This window comes from Podarcis raffonei, chromosome 5, assembly GCF_027172205.1.
Source record: "Podarcis raffonei isolate rPodRaf1 chromosome 5, rPodRaf1.pri, whole genome shotgun sequence".
NCBI classification, from domain to species: domain Eukaryota; kingdom Metazoa; phylum Chordata; class Lepidosauria; order Squamata; family Lacertidae; genus Podarcis; species Podarcis raffonei.
Window position 1 is genome coordinate 24457265 of NC_070606.1, and position 27708 is coordinate 24484972.

Genomic DNA, 27708 nt, shown 5'->3' on the forward strand with positions numbered 1-27708 from the left:
AAACGAGCAAGGTCCCAACCAAAGAAGAATGGCAACTTAAACTGATACAATATGCTCAGCTTGAATATTTAACATATAGAATAAGAGAACAAGAAGAATGCACATTTACAGAAAACTGGAAAATGTTTACTGAATACATAGGTGAAAACTGTTCATTTCAAAATGCTGGTAGCATTAAGATAAATTCCACACTGTAAATAAGTTTTGATGGATGTAACAATGGGTTACTGAATGGTTTAGCTCATGTAAAATATGCAGGGATCTACAGTATGCAAAATGAACCACGGAAAGATAAGGAGGGAAGTCATTGATTTAACGTTGTTCAAATGAATATTTTGAAATGTAAATTAGAAAATTTAATAAAAATTATATATACTATGTAAAGGAATCATGCAACACAATAAGCAGACATATTCTAGAACGCACTGTTACAAGAATACTGCTACACAACTTATAGAAAATATGAGAAACTGGGTATTAAACCAGAAGTAAACAATAGGCTATAATAAGCATAAGATATTAAGCTTGCATCTGCCCTCTGGTGGCCATGTGTCCAATTACATTTAAATTAGAGCAGCAAGAAAAAGAATGCTCTGGAGGAGCATTTCAAAATGAAAATTATATTTCAAAATGAAATCATATTTGCTCAATCCCACCACAATTATATCGCAAACATTCACCAAATGTTCTGTAATTTTTATGTTTGCTTCGGAGCCGAGCATTCAACACAGCGAAACAGATTGCCCCCTCAGATGCTTACCTTATCAAAATGCCGAAAAGATTTTTGTTTAGACAAGCCTAGCCAGATATTTAGAAAGTTGTTGCAAGTGTTAACTCTTTTTTTGGTTCATTGTTATTTTTTGCTTTCCAAAAATCTCAGAGTTTTGCTAATAATTCTTATTGTACAAGTGTGATCTTGCTCCCACGCAAAACAGTGATGGCTCCCCATCTAGATGGCTTTTTAAAAAGGATTGGACAAATGGAGGAGATAGCTATCAAGCTTATTACTAGCCAAACACTCCACAGTTGGAGGCCATAATGCTTCTGATTATTATTATTATTATTATTATTATTATTATTATTATTATTATTATAATTTATATACCGCCCTATATCTGGGGGTCCCAGGGCAGTTCACAGAATAAAATCAAGATAGAAAAACCACAAAATACATAATAAAAATAACAACCCAATAGCGCCCCCCCCAAAAAAACCCACATTTTAAAAGAGCATAGGATGTAAATCAGATCAACCAAAGGCCTGGTTAAAAAGGGACATTTTTGCCTGGCACCTACCTAAAGGTGTACAATGAAGGTGCCAGGCAAACTTCCCTGGGGAGAGCATTTCACAGATGGGGAGCCACTGCAGTTGCCACCCTCCGGATCTCTCAAGGAGGGGGCACACGTTGGGGGGGGCCTCAGAGGGGTAGGTTCATATGGGAAGAGGCAGTCCTTGAGGTATTGCGGTCCTGAGCTGTTTAAGGCTTTATAGGTCAAAACCAGCACTTTGAATTGGGCCCAGAAACTAATTGGTAGCCAGTGCAGTCGGACCAGGATTGGTGTAAACTGTCTTGCTCCGGTGAGCAACCTGGCCACTGAACCCTGCACTAGCTGAAGTTTCTGAACCGTAATCTAACCTTGAGGTTACCAGAGCATAGACAACAGTAGGAAGAAGAAGAAGAAGAAGAAGAAGAAGAAGAAGAAGAAGAAGAAGAAGAAGAGAGGAGGAGGAGGAGTTTGGATTTGATATCTCGCTTTATCACTACCTGAAGGAGTCTCAAAGCGGCTAACATTATCCTTTTCCTTCCTCCCCCACAACAAATACTCTGTGAGGTGAGTGAAGCTGAGAGACTTCAGAGAAGTGTGACTAGCCCAAGGTCACCCAGCAGCTGCATGTGGAACAGCGGAGACGCGAACCCAGTTCACCAGATTACGAGTCTACCACTCCTAACCACTACACCACACTGGCTCTCTCTGTCTGGATAGGGGAGCTGCTAGAAGCCAGAAATGGGATAGTGCTCTTGCGTTTGGGTCCTGCTAGAAGGTTTCCCACAGGAATCTAGTCAGCCACTGTGAGAATAGGGTATTTAACTAAATGGGCTATTGGCTTGATCCAACAGGCTCTTGTGTTTTTTATGCTGCTCCTACAACTCGTCTGTATAACCACCTCAGACAACAGCATTTACAATAGCAGCTGTGCCCGCCACCCTAATCCCGCCAGACTGGTCAGGGCAATGTGATACAGAAAGAAATGTCCCTACTCTGAACTGGCAACATTGGCTTCCCATGTCATTGCTGCACTGTTGATTCTGTTGAGCTGTTTGGCATTGTGACATCAGCAAAGTAATCCCTGATTGGCTGGAATAGCATTATGAAGAAGAATCCCCAATAGGACCAAAAAAGGGGGCACCAAAACAGCCTCCTGGAAAAGAAGTGGACAACAGGCACCCTGGGAGTCTCTCACCACTTGAAGATTGCGGTGGGACAAAGCAATAGCCTGATCCTCATCCTAATGTGTGCCCTGCAGTTGCTGCAGGAAGGAATCGTGATGTCCGTAGGTGGGACTAAAGATCTGGTCCAGGATCAACACAGCCAAGACTTACATGCAAGCAACATATGAAGAGGCCTTCTGTTGAATGTGTAGTACAGCTTCTTCTACAGCTTGAGATAGTTAAATTGTGTGGAAATGGACTGGATGGCGGTTGTGCCACTAGAAAAAGACAGGAGGTGAAGCAAGAGAGCATTAAGAGCAGGCAGAGGTCTACATGTAAAGAAGATCTTCATTCTCCCAGACAATCTATGCTTAAAATATAGAAATGCTGGCATAGCTTTGTCCAGGCAAGGTGGCTGCTTCTTATGCTGTCAATGGAATGCATATTTAGGCTGGAGATGGAAGAGTTTTTATGTTGCTTGAAGGTGAAAATGGGACAACCCTGCTTCTTAGCTCTCGCCTCCACTGTCAGCTGTCCGAGGTACTGATGCTGATTTAAACACTACATGCCATCAACTCTGCAGCCTATTGATGGTTAACACTGCAGGTAATCCACCAGCTCTTCTATGAAATTCACTCTCAAACAAAAAAACTATCTAGAGGTGATTGGATTGGTGGTTGGATGTGTATGTCACTTTCCCATTTTCATCTTTTATCTTGCCTTGTGGCATCCAACACACCTTATGAATTCAGCGACAAGAGTTCACTGTGCATAGTGAATGGAATTCCGTTATAATCTTCTCCTGTTGTCCACCTCCCAAATATATAGCACAATTTACATTTTTAAAAGTCCTATTTAGCATCTCACATTTCCAATCATCATTCCAAATTCAAACGTTGAGCTTGGATTTCATTATTTGAGAAGGTCTGCGTGTCAAGGTTGATCTCATGTGAACAGTTGAGAGACAGCAAGGAGAGAATGGCTCCAGTTTGGGTTAGAAGACTGCATCCCATCAAAAAAGTTTTATGGAACTCAAATTTTATCATAAATCACATTCCTAAAAAATCAATGCCTTTTTGTGTACAGTGGTACCTTGGTTTTCAAACGTAATCCGTTCCGGAAAACCATTTGACTTCAGAAACGTTCAAAAACCAAGGCACTAAGGGCAGCCTGCAAATTTACAGAGGAAATTGAGAAAAATACAGTGGTACCTCAGCGGAAGCTGTTCGACTTCCGAGGCACGTTCGAAAATGGAAGCCTTTACTTTCAGGTTTTCGGCATTTGAAAACCGAAACATTCGATTTCTGAGACACTCGGAAACTGAGGTACCACTGTATTACAATCTTAACTGGGTTCACATTAGAGATCCACATCTGTTTGACTTGCATCCTGATTGCAAGCTTCCCATAGGCATCTAGTTGGCCACTGTAAGAATAGGATGCTGGGCTAGCTGGGCCTTTGGTCCAATCTAGCAGGGCTGCTCTTATGTATTCATTTATTTTATTATTACATTTAGATTCCACCCTTCCTCCAAGCAGTTCAAGGCATTGTACATGACTCTCGCCCTTCCCACTTCCCTCATGACAAGCCTGCAAGGTAGAGTAGGCTGAGAGATCGTGACTGGCCCAAGATCACCCCGTGAGCTTCATGGCTGAGTGGGGTTTTGAACCTAGGTCTTCTTCAGTTCAGCACTCTAACATTTGAGGTGTACACTTGATGCTTCCCGTTCCCTGTTATTTTATACCATGGTGTTGCAACATTAGAGATAGACTTGATGGTTTCTGTATTTTGTAACCCTTTAGAGTAAGAAGTAGGAAGCAACTGTAACAGTCTGAACTTGTCAGTCTAGTAGTAGAATAACGCTGATTATTTGTATGTGATTTGCTGAAAACTCCAATCAGAGTCTGGAATTACAGGTGGTACTCTGCAATGCAGCACCTCTTCTTGAATAACTGGGCTTTGAACATATCACTAGTTTTCTTTCAGCACTAAACTAATGAGGCTCCTTCATTTGCCTTTTCTCTTGACTAAGGCTGCCTTCTGCAAAATTTGGCAGACAGTCAAAATATTGACTAAACAACGACGGGATTCTCAGTATATACAGTCTGTCTCTAAGAGACCACAGGAGTCAGTGGGGATGGTGTGTGTGTGTGTGTGTGTGTGTGTGAGAGAGAGAGAGAGAGAGAGAGAGAGAGAGAGAGAGAGAGATGAATCTGCTGTAGACTGAACATTTACTACTGTAGAGCCTGTATTTTACACATCCTAGTCTTGCTAAAATTGAAGCAGTTGTAATTCAATCTACTCCACACCATTTCTCTTCATGGGCCTTGTTCCAGAACAATGCATCACTCGGGCTTTGCTCCATTTACCCCCCAAAAGCCATACATTGTCCTGACTATATAAAATCCTAGAGTTGAGATGCAGCAAGCATCTCCAAGATCTATTCACCCAGATATCTCAACAACTTTTTTAGAAGACGCAGCACAACATGAAAGCCACCCATCATCTTGGCGTTCAACAAACTTAACAGCTGGTGCATGTCGGGGCAAGAGGTGTGATATGTTTTGGAAATACTTTATTAAACATTTGCCATAGCCAAGTCAGAGATTTTAGGTCATCTCATCATCTGGTCAATCTCCTTGAGGACCCAACTCTAAAAAAAGCGAAATGAAACACCGTCCTTCACCCCCATCCCCACTCTGAATAAGTGTCACTTGTTTGTATAGCTTTTTCGTATCTGATTCGTAACTTTGTGCCATTGCTGGTGGGTTTTGACTTTGTGATCTGGCAATCAAAGTATTTTCTAAAAGGCCTGAAGCTGTTACAACATTCTCTCCACCACGGGGAAGAGTCCAGCTCGTTTGGAATTATGAGGAATGGAAGGGTGTCCCGTTGATCAGCACTCTGACTTGTCAGCAGGTGAAGAAAGATTTCTAGGACCAATGCACAGCTCATCATATTGTCCTTTCCGGGGGGTGGCAGATAGGAAGGCGCAGAGGATAATGAGGAGCAATTGCCACTCCTTTTTAACCCTTCCCATTCAGCAGTTCCAGCTACCCTTTTTTTTTAAGAAAAAGCCTATGAGTAGTCTGCTCTAGCAGCAGCTGATCTTGCTTAGCTAGACAAAGGCAATGGCTGCTAGAAAACTTGATTCAGTAGCAGATATAACTGCTAAATAGTACCGTATTTTTTGCTCTATAAGACTCACTTTTTCCCTCCTAAAAAGTAAGGGGAAATGTGTGTGCGTCTTATGGAGCAAATGCAGGCTGCTCAGCTATCACAGAAGCCAGAACAGCAAGAGGGATTGCTGCTTTAACTGCGCAGAGATCCCTCTTGCTGTTCTGGCTTCTGGGATTCAGAATATATTTTTTTCTTGTTTTCCTCCTCCCAAAACTAGGTGCGTCTTGTGGTCTGGTGCGTCTTATAGAGCAAAAAATACGGTATTTTGTTGATGTGGAGCAACAACAGATGCAGCTCTTTGTCTTCCTCCCGCTCTAAGAGAATAGAGAATGATGAGACACCCAGCCCTTGAAGTCCTTCCTCTTTTAGGTCAGAAGGATGACTGTGAATCCGGACAGTAATTTAATTTTACCTTATCATTATCAAAAGCCATTTCTCTGCGTAGCATCCTAAAATAAATTTAGGAAACCATGTTTTAAATTATTTAATGTACTTCAAAACTGAGAATAGACAACACACCATAATATAAATTTAACATTGTGACATATATGTACAGGTATTCATGGAATGGGGTTTATTTTGCAAAGGGAACCATAGGCCTAGACTGCTTGGGGGACGCTCCCACTATCCATTCTTCTTCCTTCCCTAATCTTTGATCACAAATTCCTTCCAGGAAACCACGCGGTTATTAGGAGCAGGAGTGGTGAGAGAATTTGGGACTAGACAGATACTTTAAGGCAGGGGTTGTCATTGTGGTTCCCTCCCGATGTTGTTGGACTGCAACTGCTTTGATTCACTGACCATTGGTCATGATAGAAGTTGATGAAGTTAGAGCCCAACAACATCTAGAGAGCATCACATTGCCTACCTTTGCTTTAAAGTATTCACCTAGATGAAGCCTTTGGTCGTCATCTCTTATGAGTCCTTGATAAGTTGTCTCCTCCTTTACTTTGTATTTTAACAGGAGAATAGTTGTAACTGATTTCCTGAATATGAGTGTTATTCTAAATGTGTTCACATTTCATTTTGTCCTTGATCAGACTTTTTGTACTTGATAATATTATAACGTTTATTCTGTACCTGAGTCATTTCCCACATTTTCTTTCTATTTTTCTGTGATGGAGGTGTGTTCTTCCTTTTTGCATCATCTACCTGACAAAGACTCAAGTCATTCCCATATCAATCTGCTTCTTTGCATATAAATGTACCCACTCATCTTCCATCCACTCAGCCTAAACATTTCTGGAGTTCCAGAAAACTAGAATCCAGCCATCATCTGCTGGGTCCTAATAACCTACAATTTCCACTTCTATCCTCCTTCCTGCATGCCCCAACAGACATAAATTAAAAACGAAATCTTCTCAGTGTTGATTCAATAAGTACTCCACTCAGTTCTGAACTGGATTGGCAGGGGGAAGGTCTCAGCAAATGCACACATAGACTTTTCGCTGTTGAAGTGTGAGGGGAACACAGTCCAGGTAGAGCTGTCCATTGTTCTTTTGACAAATATATTGAGACAATACTTGTGACATGTGAGTCTTCAAAGTCATGCCATTTGTGCACTGTCCAATAGAGGTGTAAGCGCAATCGCTTTGCACACTAACAGATCAATGTCAGCAAAAGTACTCATTCGGCTGTCCCTCTGCCTTTGGTATTGCTTCTGAGTCCACACTCGACCTGGCAGAGAGCAACCTATTGGATTCGTCAGGTGTGTGTCTAGTTAAGTATTCCCCTTCCATTCCTTTGGCTTTGGCGCCTGGAGAGAGGCTTTCAAAGGTCACGTAAGAGTCCTGGATTTCCTTGGGTTTCCGGGTGAAACATTTTTTGCAGCGCCGTTTCAGTGCCCCGCAACAAACCACTAACGTCAGAGGGACGGCAATGACGCAGGCCACGCTGATGACCACAACATTGATAAGTTTCTGGGTTCCACCTGCACTGGCTACTTCATCTGTGGAAAAGATGATGCACTGCTCTTTTCTGGGAATCAGCCCTTTCACACAGACACACACTATATATTTGGTCTTCGGCATCAAGCCATTGATAGTGATCTTGGTCTTACCTGGCTCCACATTGATTCTACGCATGTCCCTTTCTCCAAAGATCGCATAAAGGATGCTGAAGACAGTCGTGTTCTTGGCTTGCGGAGCTTTCCATGCCAAGGAGACACTGTGGTCGGTATCTCCTATGACTCTGACAGACCTCACAATGCGCTCTGGCTCCTGTTGGGCAGTAGGCGGACTCGCTAAGAGATTTCTTGGGTTGTTGATCATATTTAGTGCCTGATCTCGAAGTGCCAGGTTCCCTTCTGTGTTGGCACGAATGGAACGAGCACCCATGGTAGGGGAAGTTGACGTGGTGATCACGTACCTGGCTACCAAATTGTCGTTGTAAGCCGCTGCTTCCATCCCACTCACTTTTCCATTCCATGTCCCTTTTGAGTTTGTGGTGGGGTCATCTGTGCTTTCTGAGTCAGTGATGATAAGGGAGATGAAAGCTTCTGTTGCTCCGAGGAAGTTTTTTGCTTTGCATATATATTCTCCAGAATCAAGGTAAGAAACGACAGGCAAGCCTAGAATAGACCAGCTCATTCCATCGCTGGAAATTTCTTGGTGCACTGGAAGGAAGAAACAAGATGAAATTCAGTAAAACGGACTGCTTAGATTTCATTCCCCCCTCTTTTAGATATCATTTCATTACCTAAAAGTTATCATTGTTCTGATAACTTCATTGGATTTCTACTGAATTAGTTCATCTTTTTTTAAAAAAAAAAAGGTAAAGGACCCCAGGACGGTTAAGTCCAGTCAAAGGCTGATGCTGGCTTAGTCATGTGTGCTAAGTCCAATCAAAGGTGAGTATTGGGTTGCAGTGCTCATCTCACTTTCAGGCCAAGGGAGCCAGCGTTTGTCCACAGACAGCTTTCCGGGTCATGTGGCTAGCATGACTAAATCGCTTCTGGCACAACAGAACACCAGAGCGCACGGAAACACCATTTACCTTCCCACCACAGCGGTACCTATTTATCTACTTGCACTGGCATGCTTTTGAACTGCTAGGTTGGCAGGAGCTGGGACAGAGCAACAGGAACTCACCCCATCACAGGGACTTGAACCACCAACCTTCTGATCAGCAAGCCCAAGAGTCTCAGTGGTTTAGACCACAGTGCCACCCTAGACCTGCAGTTATCTTTACCTAGTCCATCTAGATCAGTGATGCATGTAATGACTGAAAGCAGCTCTCCTGAGTTTCAAACAGGAAGTACTTTGCATCCCTACCTGGCATTTTTGAGGAATGAACCTGGGACTTTCTACTTGCAAAGTGTGTATTCTTACTACTGAACTATGGCTGTTCCCTAAACATCAAAGTATATCAGATCAGAATAGATTTTACAGTGATGTCATTCTTAAGATGATAGACCAGTTGAGACCAGAAGTGGTGCTCTGCTTGGTTGGACAAACTTCCATCTGCTCCACCCTGAACGCTTGAGCAAAAGTTGTAGACATTACCCAAGTGAGCTTGGGAGCAACCATAGCAGTGGCAAGAACATCCCTCTGTTTAAGAACTGCCTTGCAAACTAGAACCAGTGTGCTCCAGCAATCTTTTTCCAATAGCAGCCAGCCAAGATGCCTTTAGGAATCTCAGAAGAGGATGACAGCCACCTTCTGCCATTTGTCTCCAGAATCTGGTTACCAGATATATACCCCTCCCCCCGGACATGGAGGCTTCCCTTTAGTTACAATGGCTAACATCCATTGATAGACCCATTATCCATACAGTTGTAGAATCCTTTTAAAAGCCATCTCTAAGCTAGTGTCCAAACGTCAATTCACACTGTATGAAGAAGTGCTTCTATTTATTCAGTTCCCAAGGGTGACACCTGAGTTTTAATAAAAAGACCATTCCTGCAACCATTCTTGGAGCACCATTGTTTAATAAACCTCAACCATGTCCCACTGAAAATCCTCAGATGCTTTTGCCTTCCCTTAAAGGGAAAGTGCTCTGAACACATGATCATATCAGTTGCTGCTGTTTATAGCAGGATTGGGGTACCTGTCGTGTGGTCCTCCAGGTGCTGTAAGACTCCTGTTACCATCAGTCTGAACCAGCATGACAGTGGTCAGGGATGATAGGAGGTATAGCCCAACAACATCTAGATGGCCACAAGTTCCCCATCCCTAGTGTATTTCTAAAGAAGTCTAATTAGGGCCCCATGATATCTTTTGACATAAGAACAGGATGCCTTTGCAGATGCAAGATGCTAATGCAATTTACCGTATATCTTTAAACCATGACCTGAGCAGCAGGCTTGGGCTACAATCCTATACCCATTTACATGAGAATAATCACCATTAAATTAACAAGGTCTTATTTCTGAGTAGGCATGTATAGGATTGTAGCTGCGTAGCTCAAGAAATCATCTGCCCTTGGAACAGATTATTTCTGCTGGCTTTAAATGCTGTTGTGCTGCTTATGTTGGTTTTTAGGCAGCGAACCACATCAATAGATTTTTAATGTCTCAATTAATGTTCCAATGACTTAATTGAACATGGTTTGAACTTGATGCAAACTGCCCAAAGGACTTTGTTGAATATTCTAACAAATTATTTAGCAGAGCTAAAGGCAAAGGACCTCTGGACGGTGAAGTCCAGTCAAACTTGACTATGGGGTTGTGGCGCTCATCCCTCTTTCAGGCTGAGAGAGCTGGCGTTTATCCATGGACAGCTTTCTGGGTCATGTGGCCAGCATGACTAAACCGCTTCTGGTGCAACAGAATCTGGTGACGGAAACCAGAGTGCACAGAAATGCTGTTTACCTTCCTGCTGCAGCGGTACCTATTTATCTACTTGAACTGGTGTGCTTTCGAACTGCTAGGTTGGCAGGAGCTGGGGCAGAGCAACGGAAACTCACCCCCTTGCACGGATTCAAATCGCCGACCTTCTGATTGGCAAGCCCAAGGGGCTCGGTGGCTTAAACCACAGCACCAACTCCGTCCCATTTACCTACTTAGCAGAATCCTTTAGGGACACCATTACACTCTTCTTTACAAACCACAGTCACAGGGCCTGCAACCGAAAAAGGAGAACCTACCTGTGCCATTTAGAGGGTTTCCATCAGCCCTCCTCCAGCTTAACTCAGGAATGGGCACTCCCGTGGTGCCACAGCGCAGAAGCACAGTGCTTCCCAGTATGGTCCTCACTTTGGCGACGGATGTGTGCACGACGGGACTCTGACACTTCCGCAGTTCAACCTGGCTGAAGAAAACTCCGGCCAAGCTCCGGGGAGTGAAGCATTTCAGTCTGGATTCAATGAACGCTACATTAGGGGACTGGAAGTTGAGGAAGTGGACCATTTCATAGAGGCTGCAGTCGCACGTCCAAGGATTGTCCTGCAAACCTGGGAAGAGAAGGAAGCGTGTGTCACTAGCCCAAAAATGGAAAACAGATAAGGTACCAACAAAAGAAGAATGGCATATTAAACTGTTAGAATATGTGGAGCTTGCAGGAATGACCACTAGAATAAGAAATGTAAATGATTAAAGATATAAGGAGGACTGGATATTGTTTACTGAATATATGAAAAAGTATTATAAGAAAACAATCTACCTAGCAGGATGGTAAGATTTTTAGCAGTGTAAGAAATAAATAAAGTTTATAAAAGTAGTTACAATAGATGGGGTGAAACAACAAAACATGGGGGAAAGAGATAAAAGGAACCATGGAAGGAGAGGAGAGGAAGTTGGCTTAGGAATGTTTTTTGGTCTATTTTTAGAAATTTTAAATTGTAACCACTTTTTATTTCAGAGATTCTTTTCATATTGTGTTCTTTTTGTCCATATTTCACTGACATGGAATTATACCAGAAATGCAAATAATTAAAATGATAAAAAGGAAGAGCCTGCTGGACCAGGTCTGAGGCCTATCTAGTCCAAAATCAGGTGCCTATTGGACTCCCACAAACAGGACCAAGTGCAACAGCACTCTCCCTAAACTTACATGTAGTAAGTCTTACTTCTCTTAATTTATCATTTTTCCAATCTTAAATTGAGTTTTCCACATTTCCACAGCAATCTGCATTAAAAAAAAATTCCTCATCCAAATCACATTTTTGTGCAAATTTCTCCTAAGAATCACACTGGACTCAGCTACGTTAGTAAAGAAAAAGCACTTTATATGAGTTATAACACTGTGACACCAGATGGCACTGTGAAGATCTTTTGCCAACAGGATTTCCCTTTACGAAGTTTACAATGCGTTTAACTGCATCGCTTTTTTGATGCGTCTAGATCCAGCCACTGTTGAATGCAACCCTGCCTAATATACACATTTTTGCAAACCAATGTTCCCCAATATAGTGAATGCTATTTTCACCAAAATCTGCATCACACAAACACACAGAGAGAGAGCGTTAGCTTACGCTTATATGCTTTTTGCACACATTGCATGGCTGGAAAACTGCACTGCAAAAATTCAGAAAAGTGCCATTTTCAAAGGATGGCTGTGTTTGAGTTTGAATATTGTTTCAGAAAGTGCTTCAGAAAGCGAATTCCACCCTTAAGCATAGTAAATTACATGCCCTAAAAAGGTAATCCAAATCTGGTCTTAATCTTGCAAATAGGTTCAATATTTAATATATTTAGATTTTGAAGAGTTTTCAACACACACACATTTTCTGTCCTTGATACAAACACCTTGGGGTGCAAAAAATGTGCTTCAAACATGTCCATCTCTGGAAGATGAGGAAGGTGAATCTCAGTAAGAAGATCTTCTGAATTGTATATTGTTGTTATTTAGTCACATTTTTTCACTTAAGTGCCTCAAAGTAACACAGTAAAGTAAAACAGCACAGATATCAAAAACCAGATAAACACACATAATAACAATACACAAAACAAAAATATTCGTCTGACAGTATATTTAAGCAGAAAAAGTCCTCCCCACCCCATTTAAAAGATCACCACAACCAAGGCCACTAACATATCTAACTATTCTTCCTATTACCCTCCTATACTCCAGTAACAGAATGTGCCCCGTCCCCATTCCTACCGCCAAAAATTACACATACTTTAGTACCTTTTAAATGCTAGCCAAAAGTACTTCTGTTTACCCAAGATCTTTGATAATATTCAGTTATGCAATTGTAATGTCATTATTTGTTCCTACTTTGGTTAAATGGTTTATTTCCCCCCTGATGTGATTTGAATGCCACCATGTGGCAGAAAGAGGGCACAAAACATCTAAAATGTTGCCGTTTAGTGTATCTGTGCACTCTTTGGGTTCCTTAGAGGCAAACAGAATGCAACCACAACAAATCATTATCATTCTTCTTTAAACCTGGAGTAGGGTTGCCATACTTCAAACAGTGAAAATCCAGACAGAAATGTTATTCAGTTGTTGTTTTTTGGCAAAGTTGATGAGCTTTATTTTCATTGTTTTTGACCAAAGTTGTTGAGGTGTTGTTTTTGTTTGTTGTTGTTTTTTTTGCAAAATCACTAAAGAAAATTTAGTGATTTTTTTAATCTATTTTTATAGAAAATTGACATGAACCACCATATGTCCGGATTTTCCCGGACATTTGGGTGATTTCCACCCAGACAGTACTGCCAACAACACTATTCTGGATATGTCCAGGAAAATTGGGAGCTATGGCGATCCTAACCTGGAGTAACATAAGAATTTATACAAGGCATCAGGACTGTTGCTATTGAGACTCTTATGCCCCTTCTCTACCTTACCATTTGCTGGCTGGACTATTATTTATCTGCATAACCGGGAAATAAAATTCTCCTATGGTATTCTGTTCAATAATTTGTTGATGCCCACCAAACCACCTTGACACAAACACATCATAAGAAGAACCTCCCAAATCAGGGCAATGGCCTGTCTAGCATCCTTTTCTAATTGTTGTTGTTGTTATAATATTTATACCCCACCCATCTGGCTGGGTTTCCTCAGCCACTCTAGGTGGCTCCCAGCAGACCAGGTGGCGATGAGATGCCCACAAGCAGGAGCTGAGTACAAAAGCATTATCCCCACCTGTGATTCTAGCAAATGATATTCAGAGGCATATTGCTTCCGACAGCATAGACAGAAAATAGTCGTTGTGGCAAGTAATAGCCGTATCCTCCACAAATTTTTCTAATCGTCTTTTAAAGCCATCTAAGATGGTGGCCATCATTGCCTCTTGTGTGAGGAAATTTAAATGCTTATGCACTTTGCCTCTTCTGAATCTTCCAGGACTCAACCTGCTGAGTTCTAGTATTATGAGAGAAAAGCCAAAACTTCCTCTCCACATTCCACATGTACATGTGCACACACCCAATCTTCCTCCTTCATATCATCATCATCATCGCCTCATGTTGCTTTTATATATGTAATTTTTATTAAATTTTCTGTTTTACAATTTAGGATATTCATTTAGACAACCTTAAAATATCAATGACTTCCATTCTTCTCTTTCCATGGTTCATTTTGCATAGCATAAATCCTTGCATATTTTAGGTAAACTAAACCATTCAGTATTCCATTATTATTTCCATCAAAACTTGTTTACACTGTCGAATTTATCTTAATGCTGCCAACGTTTTTAAATGTACACAATTTCCCCCCATATATTCAATAAACATTTTCCAATCTTCTTTAAACATTATGTTCTTCTTGTTCTCTTATTCTATACGTTAGGTCCATAAGCTGCACATATTCCTTCAGTTTAAGCTGCCATTCTTCTTTACTAGGGACCTCGCTCGTTTCCCAGTTTTGGGCTAACAAAACATGGGCCACTGTAGCGGCATGCATAAATAGCCTTTTTTGAGACCTGGGAATTTCCATCTGAATTATCCCCAACTAAAAGGACTCTGGTGGGGGGTTTTTTGGTTTGTTTTTTAAGGTCCTTTTAACCTTTTTTTCAATTCATTATAAATTATTTTCCAATACTCTTTTATCCTTTTACAGGTCCACCACATATGAAAGAACATACCCTCGACCTCATTGCATCTCCAGCACTTATCAGATTCAGTCTTATTCATCTTAGCAAGTCTACTCGGAATTAAATACCATCTGTAAATCATTTTCAATGATTTCTCATGTGGCTTTTACTTGCTGCTGCTGTTTTAAACTGTCTGGGTTTTTTTTTTTATCTGCACGATTTTACTGCTTCTTTTAACATCTTTGTCTGCTCCTGAGCAAGTTTATTGGAAAAGCAGTCTATAAATATCACGGAAGAGGAAGCAAAGATTGTCAAAAAGATTGCAGAGGGGGGAATGTGGCAAGCTTGCCTATTTGTTGAAATTACCCTAATATGTTTCTGCTTTAATTTTTTAGGATAAAAATATCCAGTGCTGGATTCTAAATCTCTTTAGGCTAGCCAAATTTCTCCTGATTGTCTTCATCACCCAGAGAAAGAATAGTTCAAGATCACAACTTCTGTGATCCAAAAGACAGATATAGCCCTGAAAACAGATCACCAATATTATAGCTTCAGCTTGCAGTATGATGTGTTATTGTGTACCCATGTGGTCTGGTTGCCTTCTCCTGTCCCATGCTCTGTAGCCTCAGGGGGAAAGTGATGTGTTTACAGCACTGACAGTCCCCTACATAACCTCTAACCATCCTGAAAAGAATGCTTTGAATTTGCTTCTGCATTCATTTGATGCCCTTCTAATGGCCAATGCACACTTGATGCAAATCTCTCTCCACAGATGTTGACGCTTGGAATTTCTCCAGGTCAAACAGAGGTTGATTCTGGCCATTCCTCCTTCTCTGCTTCATTCCTTATTTCTGGTTCTAACCAGCCCTGATTCCTCACGCAAGATCATGAACGACTCTGATATTTGTGGGTTCAGCATGGCAAAGTTACAGCAATGGAAAGGTCAACACAAAACCTCGGGGAAGGGTCGATGCTAAAGCACATTCTTTGCGCTCAGATAGCAAGTTCAGTCCCCAGCATCTCCACATAAGGGCTGAGAGATATTCCTGTCTGAACCCTTGGTGAGTTATTGCCAGTCATGTACTGAGCTGGATTAATGAGCTAGATTGATCAATGGCATAGGTGTCAACCTTCCCTTTTTTTGTGTGGGAAATTCCCTTATTCCAGCGCCATTTCCCGCTGCTTCCCACTGCTATCCTGGATTGTTAGATATCCCGTAGACCAGGGGTGTCAAACTCAAATTCATCGGGGGCCGCATCAGCAGTTTGGTCACCCTCAAAGGGCCGGTTGTATCTGTAGGACTATGTGTCCACTCAATATAAAAACAAGTGGAGGTTTCCTGAATGCATGTAAAGTGAAGTTTTCCTGTGTAGAACGGCCGGCGCCGCTAGAGGGCAGACGTTCTCTGGCTTGTAGGCTGCCGCGCATGCACTGAAGAGGCGGCTTTCTTGTGTCAAAAAAAAAAAAAGCGATAATAAGAGGTGAAGGCTGGCGGCCGGCGGTGGCTACACGGGCCACATGACGAGGTCTGGCGGGCCAGATTCGGCCCGCGGGCCTTGTGTTTGACACCCGTGCCGTAGACTGTCCCCAGGACAGGTGAGGCTGCTGATCCCTTATTTTTGAGGCTCCCCAGGACAGGTGAGGCTGCTGATCCCTTATTTTTGAGGCTCCCCGGGATAGGTGAGGCTGCTGATCCCTTATTTTCGAGGCTGCTGATCCCTTATTTTCGAGGCTGCTGATCCCTTATTTTCGAGGCTGCTGATCCCTTATTTTCAAATCTGAAAGTTGACAGCTATGATCAATGGCTTGATTCAGCGGCCTCATTCATATGTCACTATAAGCCAAACAATGGCATACCAGGACTGATCACACCCACTTTGTTCATCCCTGAACCTTTCAGCACAGCATAATGCAGCAGCTAAGTGAAGATCTGGATAAGGTGCCTTTGGAACTCAGGACCATGGTTTAGACCATGGTTTTCAACCTTTATGGATCCATGGCTCCCTTGACCAACTTCATTCTTTCTGTGGCACCCCTGTGGAGCTCTGGAGCCCAGTTATGTCACCCTTTGCCTGCAGAGCTGGCATCCTCTCACCCCTTTTTGAACACTCTCCCTTTTGGAGTGTTCCCTCTGCCTCCTCTGTTCTCCCTTCTCCGTGGGAGTCCTTTGGGCAGCCGCAGCTGCCACCCCTGGTCTCTGAGCTACCGCCCTGTCCCAAATAGAGGTGCCTCCTCCCACTGCCCTACAGGGGCCTGGGGAGCACCCCCTGGCCAGCCCCAGAGGCTCCATTCACCTGCTGAGCTTGTAGCCAGGGCTGCTGCAACAAACAGCCATGCAAGCCTTTGGGAGGCAGAGATGCAAGAGGACATCACAGAAGGGAGGGAAGGAAAGAGGGACAGAGGCCAGTGTTGCCCGCGGCACCCCTGACCATCATTCAAGGCACCCCAGGGTGCCACGGCACACTGAATGAAAACCACTGGTTGTTCTTTGATTATAGATTGTGATTCAGAAGGAAAGACCTTTACTATGACACCAGGTTCAGAGGAAAGAAACACTCTGCTAAACCTTGGATTACCGTTCTGTGCTGAAAGGGCAAAGGAGGAGCAGATAGAAGCGAGCATTCTTGCATTGTCCCAGAAAGCTATAGTTTGGCTTACCATGATGTGCAAACAAGGAAAGGCAGCTTCCTGTGTCTTTATAAAAGAATCGTCCCCTAGTCTACAGATCATTCCATAAAATGCTGACTGTCAGCTGTGCAGAAACACTTCGGCATGGAAATATCCCCATACCATTATGCCTGTGCTAAAGTCATGAAGGGTCACTGTACAATGTATCAAAGGATGCAAGCATGTTCTATATGCTTATCTACTATGCAGAGAATTCTTATATTCCTGCATTCCCTAAGATGATCTGCACCTTACGGTGTCTTCAAGGAAAGCAAAGATCAAGAAAAGAAACAAGCAAAGACCAGTAAAAGTTAAATGCTTTTTTTTAGAGGTATATGAGAAGTTGCTGCTCAGTGATGAAGGAAAGGCAGTGACAGAGGATATAAAGAATGCTGAATTATTAAGTGTCTACCTTGCTTCAGACTTTACACACACACACACACACACACACACACACACACAAAAGGCGGCAGGGTATGTTATGCTGAGATATGTGGAAACGCTGAATAAATCAATGGCAAGAATGAGCTCTGATCAGGAAAACAAAGGAATGTGTCAATTTGCCAGTTTGACAGTATAAATAAAATTCACATTGGCAAGGCCTGTGGATTTTACTGCAGCCTCCTGAAAAAGCCAAACTGGCAAATTTCAATACAAAGGTAGGTGTTTGGCAGCAACATTTTGCAGTGTTGCTAGCTTTGTCTGAGGAAAAAAAAGTTGATTTATAATGCCTAAGAGATGGAGCTGCAAATCAGGAAGGCCCCAGTTTGAATCTCACCTCTGTCATAAACTTGCCAGGTGGCCTTAGACAAATCGCTCACTTTCAGCCTCGGTCTCCCCTGTCTGCAAGATGAGGAATAATCATATTTGCTTACATGACAGGACTGTGTTACCTTACAACTTGATAATGCATAGGATGAAGCACTGGAAATTTGAAAGTGCTATATAAATGTTAAGCCTAGATGGAGGTCGGTGAATGGGCTGGTTGTGAATTGTGCTGAATGCTGCCAGAGATCTTTCATAAACTAGACAATCACTTTGTGACAGATGGTTGCCTAGAGGTTAGTCTGTGCTATGAGTGTGGATGGCAGGAATGCTCGAGTGACGGTGAAATTTATATGTGCAAGAGTGCTAAGGATATATTTGGGAGATGTTACTGTGTGAGGGCAGAGCAGCTTCTATCTCCATTATTTTGTTTAGTGGCTAATAATGTTTCTACATGGAGTTTTCATTTCATTTTCTATATTTGATTTTACTTGATTTTTATGTTTAGGGAATATCTTGCCTCCCTGTTAATCATACTGCTTTAAATGCAGGTCTTTATTGTATCTTGTATTTGATTTTCATTTGCAATGTTTTCTTTTGACATTGTGTAATGTTGGAGCTGGGGACGAAATGGAGGCAGTGAAAGATTTTACTTCCTTGGGCTCCATGATCACTGCAGATGGTGACAGCAGTCACGAAATTAAAAGATGCCTGCTTCTTGGGAGGAAAGCAATGACAAACCTAGACAGCATCTTAAAAAGCAGAGACATCACCTTGCTGACAAAGTTCCGTATAGTTAAAGCTATGGTTTTCCAAGTAGTGATGTATGAAAGTGAAAGCTGGACCATAAAGAAGGCTGATTGCCGAAGAATTGATGCTTTTGAATTATGGTGTTGGAGGAGACTCTGAAGAGTCCCATGGACTTCAAGAAAATCAAACCTATCCATTCTTAAAGAAGACAGCCCTGAGTGCTCACTGGAAGGACAGATCCTGAAGCTGAGGCTCCAATACTTTGGCCACCTCATGAGAAGAGAAGACTCCCTGGAAAAGACTCTGATGTTGGGAATGATTGAGGGCACAAGGAGAAGGGGACGACAGAGACGAGATGGTTGGACAGTGTTCTCAAAGCTACCAGCATGAGTTTGACTAAACTGCGGGAGGCAGTGGAAGACAGAAGTGCCTGGCGTGCTCTGGTCCATGGGGTCACAAAGAGTCGGACACGACGAAATGACTAAACAACAACAATGTTGGAGCCAGCACAATGAGTCCTGCCACCACAACAGGAGTTTCTCCACCTTTCCTTCCCCTGGGCCCCCAAGCCAGGAGGGAGTAGGAGGAGGGAAAAACTAGAATTAGCTGGCTCCACCTATTTTTGGCTCTGTCTCCATATACTGGCATCCTTGCTTTCTACCCCATTAATCCCATCTGGCTCTTCTGTTGAAAAGTTCTGTTCAAACCTCTTCTGACAGATGGAAAGGGATCTCAGACTGCTTCTCCAGGGTCTGTTGTTGTCTAAAGCCACAGTTTGGGTTTCTTGTGCTAGCAGCAGCCTTCAGATGACAGAAAACCTCAACAAATTGCAAACACTTTCAAGGACAGCCTAGGCATTCAATGCAACAACTACCGTGAGCAGCACCAGACAAGGAACCACATAATGAAATTCAAAGTGTAAGCACATACTTAAGAGGTAGAAATGTTTGGAGGTTGCACTGAATGTTGTGCTGAAAATGAGTCAGCCATGTAATGTTGTCTCACAAAAAGTTGCTGTCATTTATGCTTGTGTTCACAGGAGCATCATGTAAAAGAAAGGATACTGCTGTTCAGCTCTGGTAAGACCTCATTCATTTGTGACATAATGTAATCAGCTATCTGGGACACTTGTAAAATCTCCTCTTTGGAGAGCCTTCAGAGGTGGGTTTGGAAGCAACTATGGAAGTGGTCTTGGTAGTGCCACATCCAGGGTAACAAAGATCAGGCCAAATATTGAACAATTTTGTTAACACAGCAGGCATGTCCATTACATTAAAATATTTGTATTGATTTTTAATTGTATTTTTATTGCTTCTTTTTATTCTTATTGTATATTATTGTACTAATGTTTGAAATCCATATAGATTTTTTAAATAACACTTTAGCATGACAATTGCTAAACAATAGTCAGAAAAATCATTAAGTAGTCCGCCAAGACCCTCAACAATTTTGAAGTGGTCCAGGGCAGTAGGGGTGAGAGTTTGGGAACTACTGGTATAGAGAGATTATTTTCCTTCGGGTAAAAAATATGCCTCAAGCATCAGATGGGTGTAAGCTGGATCCAGTCAAAGTTAGTTGAGCTTAACTTCCACTGAAATCTTTGAAGAGGACACATTAATCATGACTTCCGTCCCATCGATTTCAATGAAAACTAAATTCCTAGTAACTTAGTCTGGATTAGGGATGGGGGCGGGATTCGATGCTGTTCATGTTCAGAGGCAAACCCACCTCATTTTGCACACTCTGAAACCATACATGAACAGAAACACAGCCAACCTTCAAAATTAGCACTTCTCAAAATTTTGCAAATCAGTTCTCCAACCAAGTAATGTGTATGGAGATGAATATGGTTGGATAAAGCAGGCATTAAGATGCAAATATTATTGACAGTAATGTAGAATAATTGCTTAGCAAATGTGTGTGTGTAAGGAGAAATTTGCATGAAAATGCTTGTGAATTTTGACACGGATATTTGTTTTAAATCACCAACTGAAATGGAAATGAGGAGAGCTGCGGTTAAGACTGGAAAAATGAGAGAGAAATCGATCCAGCCCACTGAGGTATGGTCATAAATAATGTGAATAGTAGAGCTTTCCTTCGTTCAGTTTCATCGTTAAACCTCTTACCTAAGATGATCTTAGAATTGTCATTGGGGAAGTATGGAACTGCTTGGAGGTTTGACCAGACAGCGATGAGCTCTTGAGGAAGCGTCACCAGTTTATTGCTCGAGATATCTAGGTAAGTGATGTTCCGGATGTACTGAGCAGCTTCAGCTGGGAGAGAGGCAAGTTCGTTGTTGTGCAGATCCAGCAGCCTCAGCTGGGACATGCTCAGAAGGGCTTCCCAGGGGAAGGAGGTCAGAGCGTTCCCATCCAGCCTCAGCTCTTGCAACCGGCGGAGACCCCGGAAGTTAGTCACAGTGAGACTTGCCAAAGAGTTATAGGGCATCCACAAGAATTCCAGGTTGCGGAGGGAATGGAACGACTCCCCCGGGACTCTGCGGATGGCTGTCTTTTCTATCCGGAGTTTAAATGTATCCGCGGGGAAGTTCACGGGTGTGAGAGTCATCTCTGGGTCATTGCACAGAACTGCTCTGTTGGAACAAATGGATCGCTGAATGAACATTTCTCAAATTGAAACCCTTTAATCATTGGTTCATTTATATGCATTTTTAACATTTCCATACACACGTTCTTACTCTAGAACTTTGTTCCATTTTATAAGAATAAATAAGTGGGTACAGTCAAACCTCGGTTCTCAAACGGCTCCGTTTTCAAACGTTTCGGCTTCCAAACGCCGGAAACCCAGAAGTAAATGCTCCAGTTTTTGAACGTTCCTCAGAACTCGAACGTCCGATGTGGCTTCCACTTAAGTGCAAGAAGCTCTTGCAACCAATCAGAATCTGCGCCTCGGTTGTCGAACGTTTCAGAATGGATTACATTCGACATGTGAGGTTTGACTGTACAAATTTGCAAGCTATAAATTACTTCTGCGAATCCCTGCTTGTGTCTGCCTGGCATGCTTTTGATAGCCTTCCCTTTTTCCCAGTTATTTCTGTTTGTCTTCTAAAGGCCACAGTATTGCAATGTTTTGTGGAGTCAGTACCTGTTGCATTATATGAATCATACAAAGAAAGGTGTGTAAAGGCTATACCATCAGTCCCTCTACACTGGTAGAGTCTTCTGTGAGACTTTCCTGGTCTTTCTATCTAAGATCATTTGATGAAAGATGACACAAGTTGAACCTGGGAACTTCAACATGAAGAATACCATTTTGGACCTTGGGGAGAGGAAGAGCACTTCATTGCAGGACAAGGTTCTGAGCAAGGGGTTTAATGGCTCATTCTTTTGTATACTGCTAAAATGCCCAAGGGGGTGGACAAGAGAGGTTAATAGTCAAACGAGCTGGTCAGATTTGGCCTGACATCCTTTTGTTAGCCTTTGAGTGACAACAGGATTCCGTTGCTTTGTGACAAACTATATATACAATTACTAATACCAATCATTCAGATGCCAAATTATAAAATTTAGGTGGCCCCCTCCATGCTAGAATTTGTGGTTTGATTATTTACTTAATTTCTGTGTTCCAAAATCTTACTAATTTCAATTACACTCCAGTCAAAATACCAATCCCTTATACAACAACTGCAATATTTGCAACTTCCATTCGTATCGACACATTAAATGATTTCTAAATCTGCAGGTGAAGCACTCAAACTATATCCTTATTCTTCCTGTGTGTGGCAATTGTTCTGTCCGTAATGTTTCTTCCTGTCCTTGTAAAATATTATGTCTATCTTTTCCTGGTTGTTGCTGTTCTCCATCATGCCTTGGGTGGAGCGTTTATGTGACAAAGGAACATGGCTAAATCTTTGGGAAATCATAAGGGTAATTTTCGGGGCTCACACCCAGTGTGAGCTGCATGTTTCTGGAGGACCTTGGCAAATGCTCCTATATCCTGTAATTACCTACAGAGCCAGGGTGGTGTAGTGGTTAAGAGCAGTGGACTCGTAATCTGGTGAACTGGGTTTGCTTCCCCGCTGCTCCACATGCAGCTGCTGGGTGACCTTGGGCTAGTCACACTTCTTTGAAGTCTCTCAGCCTCACTTACCTCACAGAGTGTTTGTTGTGGGGGAGGAAGGGAAAGGAGGTTGTTAGCGGCTTTGTGACTCCTTAGGGTAGTAATAAAGCGGGATATCAAATCCAAACTCTTCTTCTTCTACTACTACTCGCTTCCCCTCCATCTCTGCCCCCCAAAAGGGGCACGAGTGGGCAGGCAGTGGCAACTGCTGCTCCTTCTACTCATTTCCATTGTTTGCTGATGTTCTCACCCTTGGCCAGAGAGGTTGGGTAGTTGGCAATGGCAACAGCACCACCTGGCTCTGGTGGCCACCAGTGCCCTCCCCCAAACTGGGGGGTCTCAGCAAATGCCCAGTGGTGCTGACCCATCATGCCGGTCCTGGCATAACTCAGTAGTAAGCAGTTTTCAACCCCATGACTTTCAAAGAGAGATGTTTGAAACCTAAGGCTAATTGTGTTGAAACCAGGGTGTGATCTGAAGGCATGTGTGGGCACCACCTTGCTGGAGCTAAGCAGCTCTGGGTCTGTTCAGTGCCTGCAGAGGTGAATGCTTGGGAACCACATTCTGTAGGCCACCACTTTGATGAAAGGGAGATGGGCTATAAACGATACAAAAATAATGGAACTACTTGGGAGTCACTCCTATTGAAATCCAAATGACTATGCTTAGGATCACAGCCTAATGCAGATCTTTAACTCACCAAAATCAACAGAAGCATAAAGTAGCATAAAACTGGCTAGTTGTTTTCTCTTGTTCCTACACTAGTAGAATTTCTAAAGACTCCTGTTCTCCCAGGCATTTAATGGTGGAAAGATACCGTTCCTGGCAACATGGCCATTTTTCGTTGTACGAATACGTGACTTGATATTGGTTTCAGATTTTTAAAATTGCATTGTGTCATTGTTTGCTGCTGGAGCTACTTTGGGAGGAAGGGTGAGCTAGAAATGCAATTAATAAAATAAAATAAAAATCCTTGAACATGTCTAAATTCATGGAACCCCTTCCACACCCATTTCATGTCTGCCAAATGACTCCTGTACACCACAGAGGATTCTGGGATGCATTCTAGGATACACACTGAGTTCATGCAGGGCATTGGCCACATCTTGTATTATGCAGAGTGACAGCACACTCTGTAATAAATTTAACCGTCCTCTGCAGCTGCCCATTGCAGGGATGAGCAGCCTGTGGCCCTCTAAATGTTTCGGACTACAACTCCCATCAGCCCTATCCCACATGCAGGGCCAGCCCAACACATTTTGGCACCTGAGGTGAACCACAAAATGGCGCTCCTCTCCCTGCCAGGGAAGAAGGAGTCGATGAAGAGTTACATCAGGATTTACTGCCCCTGTGGATCCTGTCACCTGAGGAGGTCACCTCACCTTGCCTCTTGTCCATATGTTTGGTGGTGCCGGCCCTGTCCATATGGTTAGTAGCCTGGGATTATAGGAGTTGGAGTCCAACAAAATCTGAAGAATCCAATAAGATTCATAGCTGTTTATTATACCAGGTAAAAAACTTGTGACACCTCTATATAAGTATTATTCCAATAATGTACTCAAAATATTTTTATCCTGTCTTTCCAAAGTACTCAAGTCGTGAAAGCCAGTCTCCAGTGTTCCAAGAATGACCTTCCAAGAAGCAGAATCCAGCATGGCTTTTTGTGCAAGTAGATGATGAATTTCAGTGGCCAGGTCCACTCACTAGCTGAGATGGGAGATGTAAATGAGATTCAGTTCACATTCAAGGTGAACCTACCTGATACTTTCCAAAACAATATGAAATCTGAAACAAAGCCATCTTTCAAAATTTGTACTTCTCCAAGCTTTGCAATGTAGTTCTCCAGTCATGTAATGCATATAAAAATTCATATATTGAGGTCAATCATGCATATAAATACATGTATTTGTAAAGATGACGTACAAAAATGCATTGTATTGGATGAAATTGCTTTGCAAAATTGTTTATATTTGGCAAAATTGCATAAAGAAACATATATATGAAGAGAAATCTGCTCTGGAACACTGATGAAATTTTCGTGAGAGCTTAGAAAAAATAATTGCAAGCTGATGTGTAAATGTGGAGAAATGAACTTAAGAATGGAGAAATGAGAAACTGTGAGAAACTGAAATTTGCCCATCCCTCCTAACTAGAGGAAGGGAGGAGGCCTCAGTTGCTCCTGCTTCTTTCGTTCATATAAGTGAAACATCACCATTCATTCCTACAGAGAGAAAAATAAAGTGCTTTACTTGGCAATGCTGCTGCCCTAAATGTGTGCTTCTCAGTATGGAACAGAAATCACTTCAAAGTTCATATATAAATTGCTCGGCTTGGAAGGATCTGCCCTAATGTCTTGTGCTGAGACATGCTACTATAAGTAAAATCGCCCTGATAAAATTAATGTCCGCCTTCCTCGTTAAACTCTTAGGGCAGCTTGCTCCATTGCCTAACTGCTTTGAATATTTCTAACTAGATTAGATTATATTCCAACACCCCAGAGCATTGATCATTCTATAAGGAGTCGTGGGATCTGCACAGTAATTAGAAATAACTCTCCTTTTGTTCCTAAAATGGTAACCAAAGAACGTTTACTAGAGCCATTGGTTTATATGTAAGAATGGATGATATTACTGGATGATATTACTCTCACAGCAATCAAAATGCCTTTTGTCCTAATTGAGCATCCAAATATTCATATTATGTGCTACAATAATCAATCGTTTATTTCTTTTGGCTTAATTGTTCAACAGGAAACCTGTTGTGCGCACTGTTTATCCATGCGCAATTGCACATGGGCATGTATAGATGTGGAGGCTACAAATGTGAGCTGCCTGCAAAGCCACTGGCACATACCAGGCAACCTTAGGCAAAGTGTTATTTCTCAGGCTAAAAAACTTAGTCTGTAATATGGAGATAATTCCGACCAGTGTTACTGGGTTGTTATAAGAACAGCCAGGGCAATATATGCAAAGTATTTTCGGCGGAGATCAAAAGGCACTATATGAGTCCTGAGTATTACATTTTATTTTACATGTTATTAATTCCTGCATATGGAACTAGAGAAGCTCAATTTTAGTGCCCCTTTTGCCTAACATTGTACCAATGTTAATTATATTGCTTCTGCCTTTGGTATAAAGAAGATCAACAAGTGCTTACAAAGTTAAACAAACAAAACAAGTTCACTTCTCTGCAAATCTCACTGGCTGCCTGTTTAGGCAGGCTCAGTGTAGGCACATATTGTTCGACGCTTGCAAGCATTTTACATAATACTTTGAACGAGCATCTCTATCGCCATGATCAACATGTATGCCCTTGAAAAAATGGAAACATCTGTTGCTGCTTTTCTTTAAAAAAAAAACCAGATCGAAAAAACAGAGTAAGCTTCATATCTTAGCTAGTTTCAGAAACAAGCTTTCAGCTGGAATGTTGGAAGCAAAATAAAATATATAGGTACTGTTGCTGTCTGGTTTTTTTGTTTTTTAAAAATGAAAAGTCCATGGTTATGTTTTATTTGTTGGTCCAACATGGTGATGAAAACCATTTCCCTACACATATATTTTCCAAAAGCTCAATTTTAGTGCCCCTTTTGCCTAACATTGTACCAATGTTAATTATATTGCTTCTGCCTTTGGCATACAGAAGATCAGCAAATGACATCTCTGAAATCAGATTACAGTCTGCTCTGGAGCTAATCCGACTGTGCAGAAAGCTGTAGTACAAAGTGATTGGGAAAATAACATTTGCAACAAAGAGCCATGGAGTGACCCACGTCTACTTGGTGGGGGGGCGGTTCTGCTCAGGCGATGCGCTAACCTCTACTCACGAAACAACGCTTCAAAGCCCACCGAGGAATAAAAGAAATAGACAGTTGCCAACATACCTTGCTTTCGTCCCTTCGTTGATACTGTGGAAAGCGCAGCTACATTGGGAAGGGCACGAGGCGAGAGCCAACGGCAGCCCCCCAAACACAAGGCAACAAACTAAGCCCACCATGAGCCACATTGCGACCTGGGCATGAGAACGACACCAGGGTGCTAGACAAAGTGGAAGAGGGTTTTCTCTATTGTTTTATCCATGGGACTGGCCACATCTTGTTAACTCGCCTTCGTTTTCTGCCGCGCAGTGATCTTCCTGCCCGTGCCGAAGCCATCAGATAAAAACGGATAGGCAGGGGATTAAGGATGGAGTTATTTTCATGTAGGTGCTTATTGCTTCCTGGAAACACACACACACACACAGAGGGAGGGAGGGAGGGAGGGAGAGGTTTCTTTCTTCCCTCAGTACACAGTTTCAAAGCAAGGTTCCTAAAGATGAGCAGCTTTTTGATTATGGAACAAAAATTATCCTTTTCACTATCCAGATAGCAATATTTTAACAATCTGGGGGATTGGGTCTTCTGGAGCGACCTCTCTCAGTGTTAAATGTTTCACATGGGTGAATGGATTGGAGTCGTGCTATGGGTAGAAAATGTGGAAATTTTTGGGGGGGGAGAGTAGCTTTTAAAAAGGCATAATATGATTATTTTAATAATATTGTTCTTACACACACACACACACACACACATATCTTTGCTGAACTGAAGTGAGATTCAGTGGTACAGCAACAGCCTGGTCTGAATCTCAGCCAAATGGAGGAAGATTGACAGACTTTTCACACGAATGAGTAGCTCAGGTATGAGTCGTGACCTGCAAGGCAGAAAATCTCTGCCTCAGACCTCCTCTAGGCCACGAGCTCAGGAGCTTGCCTTAGCCAGCCCACTGGTGTCAGCTTGAGCACCTCCCCTAGAACCAGCAATAAGGAGATAATAATATGGGCCTATCTTCCAGGGTTATAAGGCAGGGTTGCCATATTTTGAAGAGCAAAAAAGAGGACACATTCTACTTTTAATTATGGATCACTATGACAACTCTCATTTT

General features: G+C 42.3%; 1 protein-coding gene across 1 annotated transcript; it reads right to left on the bottom strand.

Annotated features, from left to right (window-relative positions):
- Positions 1-6856: 6856 nt before the first annotated feature.
- Positions 6857-27001, bottom strand: LRIT1 (leucine rich repeat, Ig-like and transmembrane domains 1). The gene is made up of 4 exons (XM_053388236.1): positions 26673-27001; positions 20839-21305; positions 10697-11002; positions 6857-8225 (listed from the first exon to the last, which is right to left on the bottom strand). Exons 1-4 carry the CDS (start codon positions 26792-26794, stop codon positions 7225-7227), a joined length of 1896 nt encoding a protein of 631 aa, XP_053244211.1. The 5' UTR covers positions 26795-27001; the 3' UTR covers positions 6857-7224.
- Positions 27002-27708: the final 707 nt, after the last annotated feature.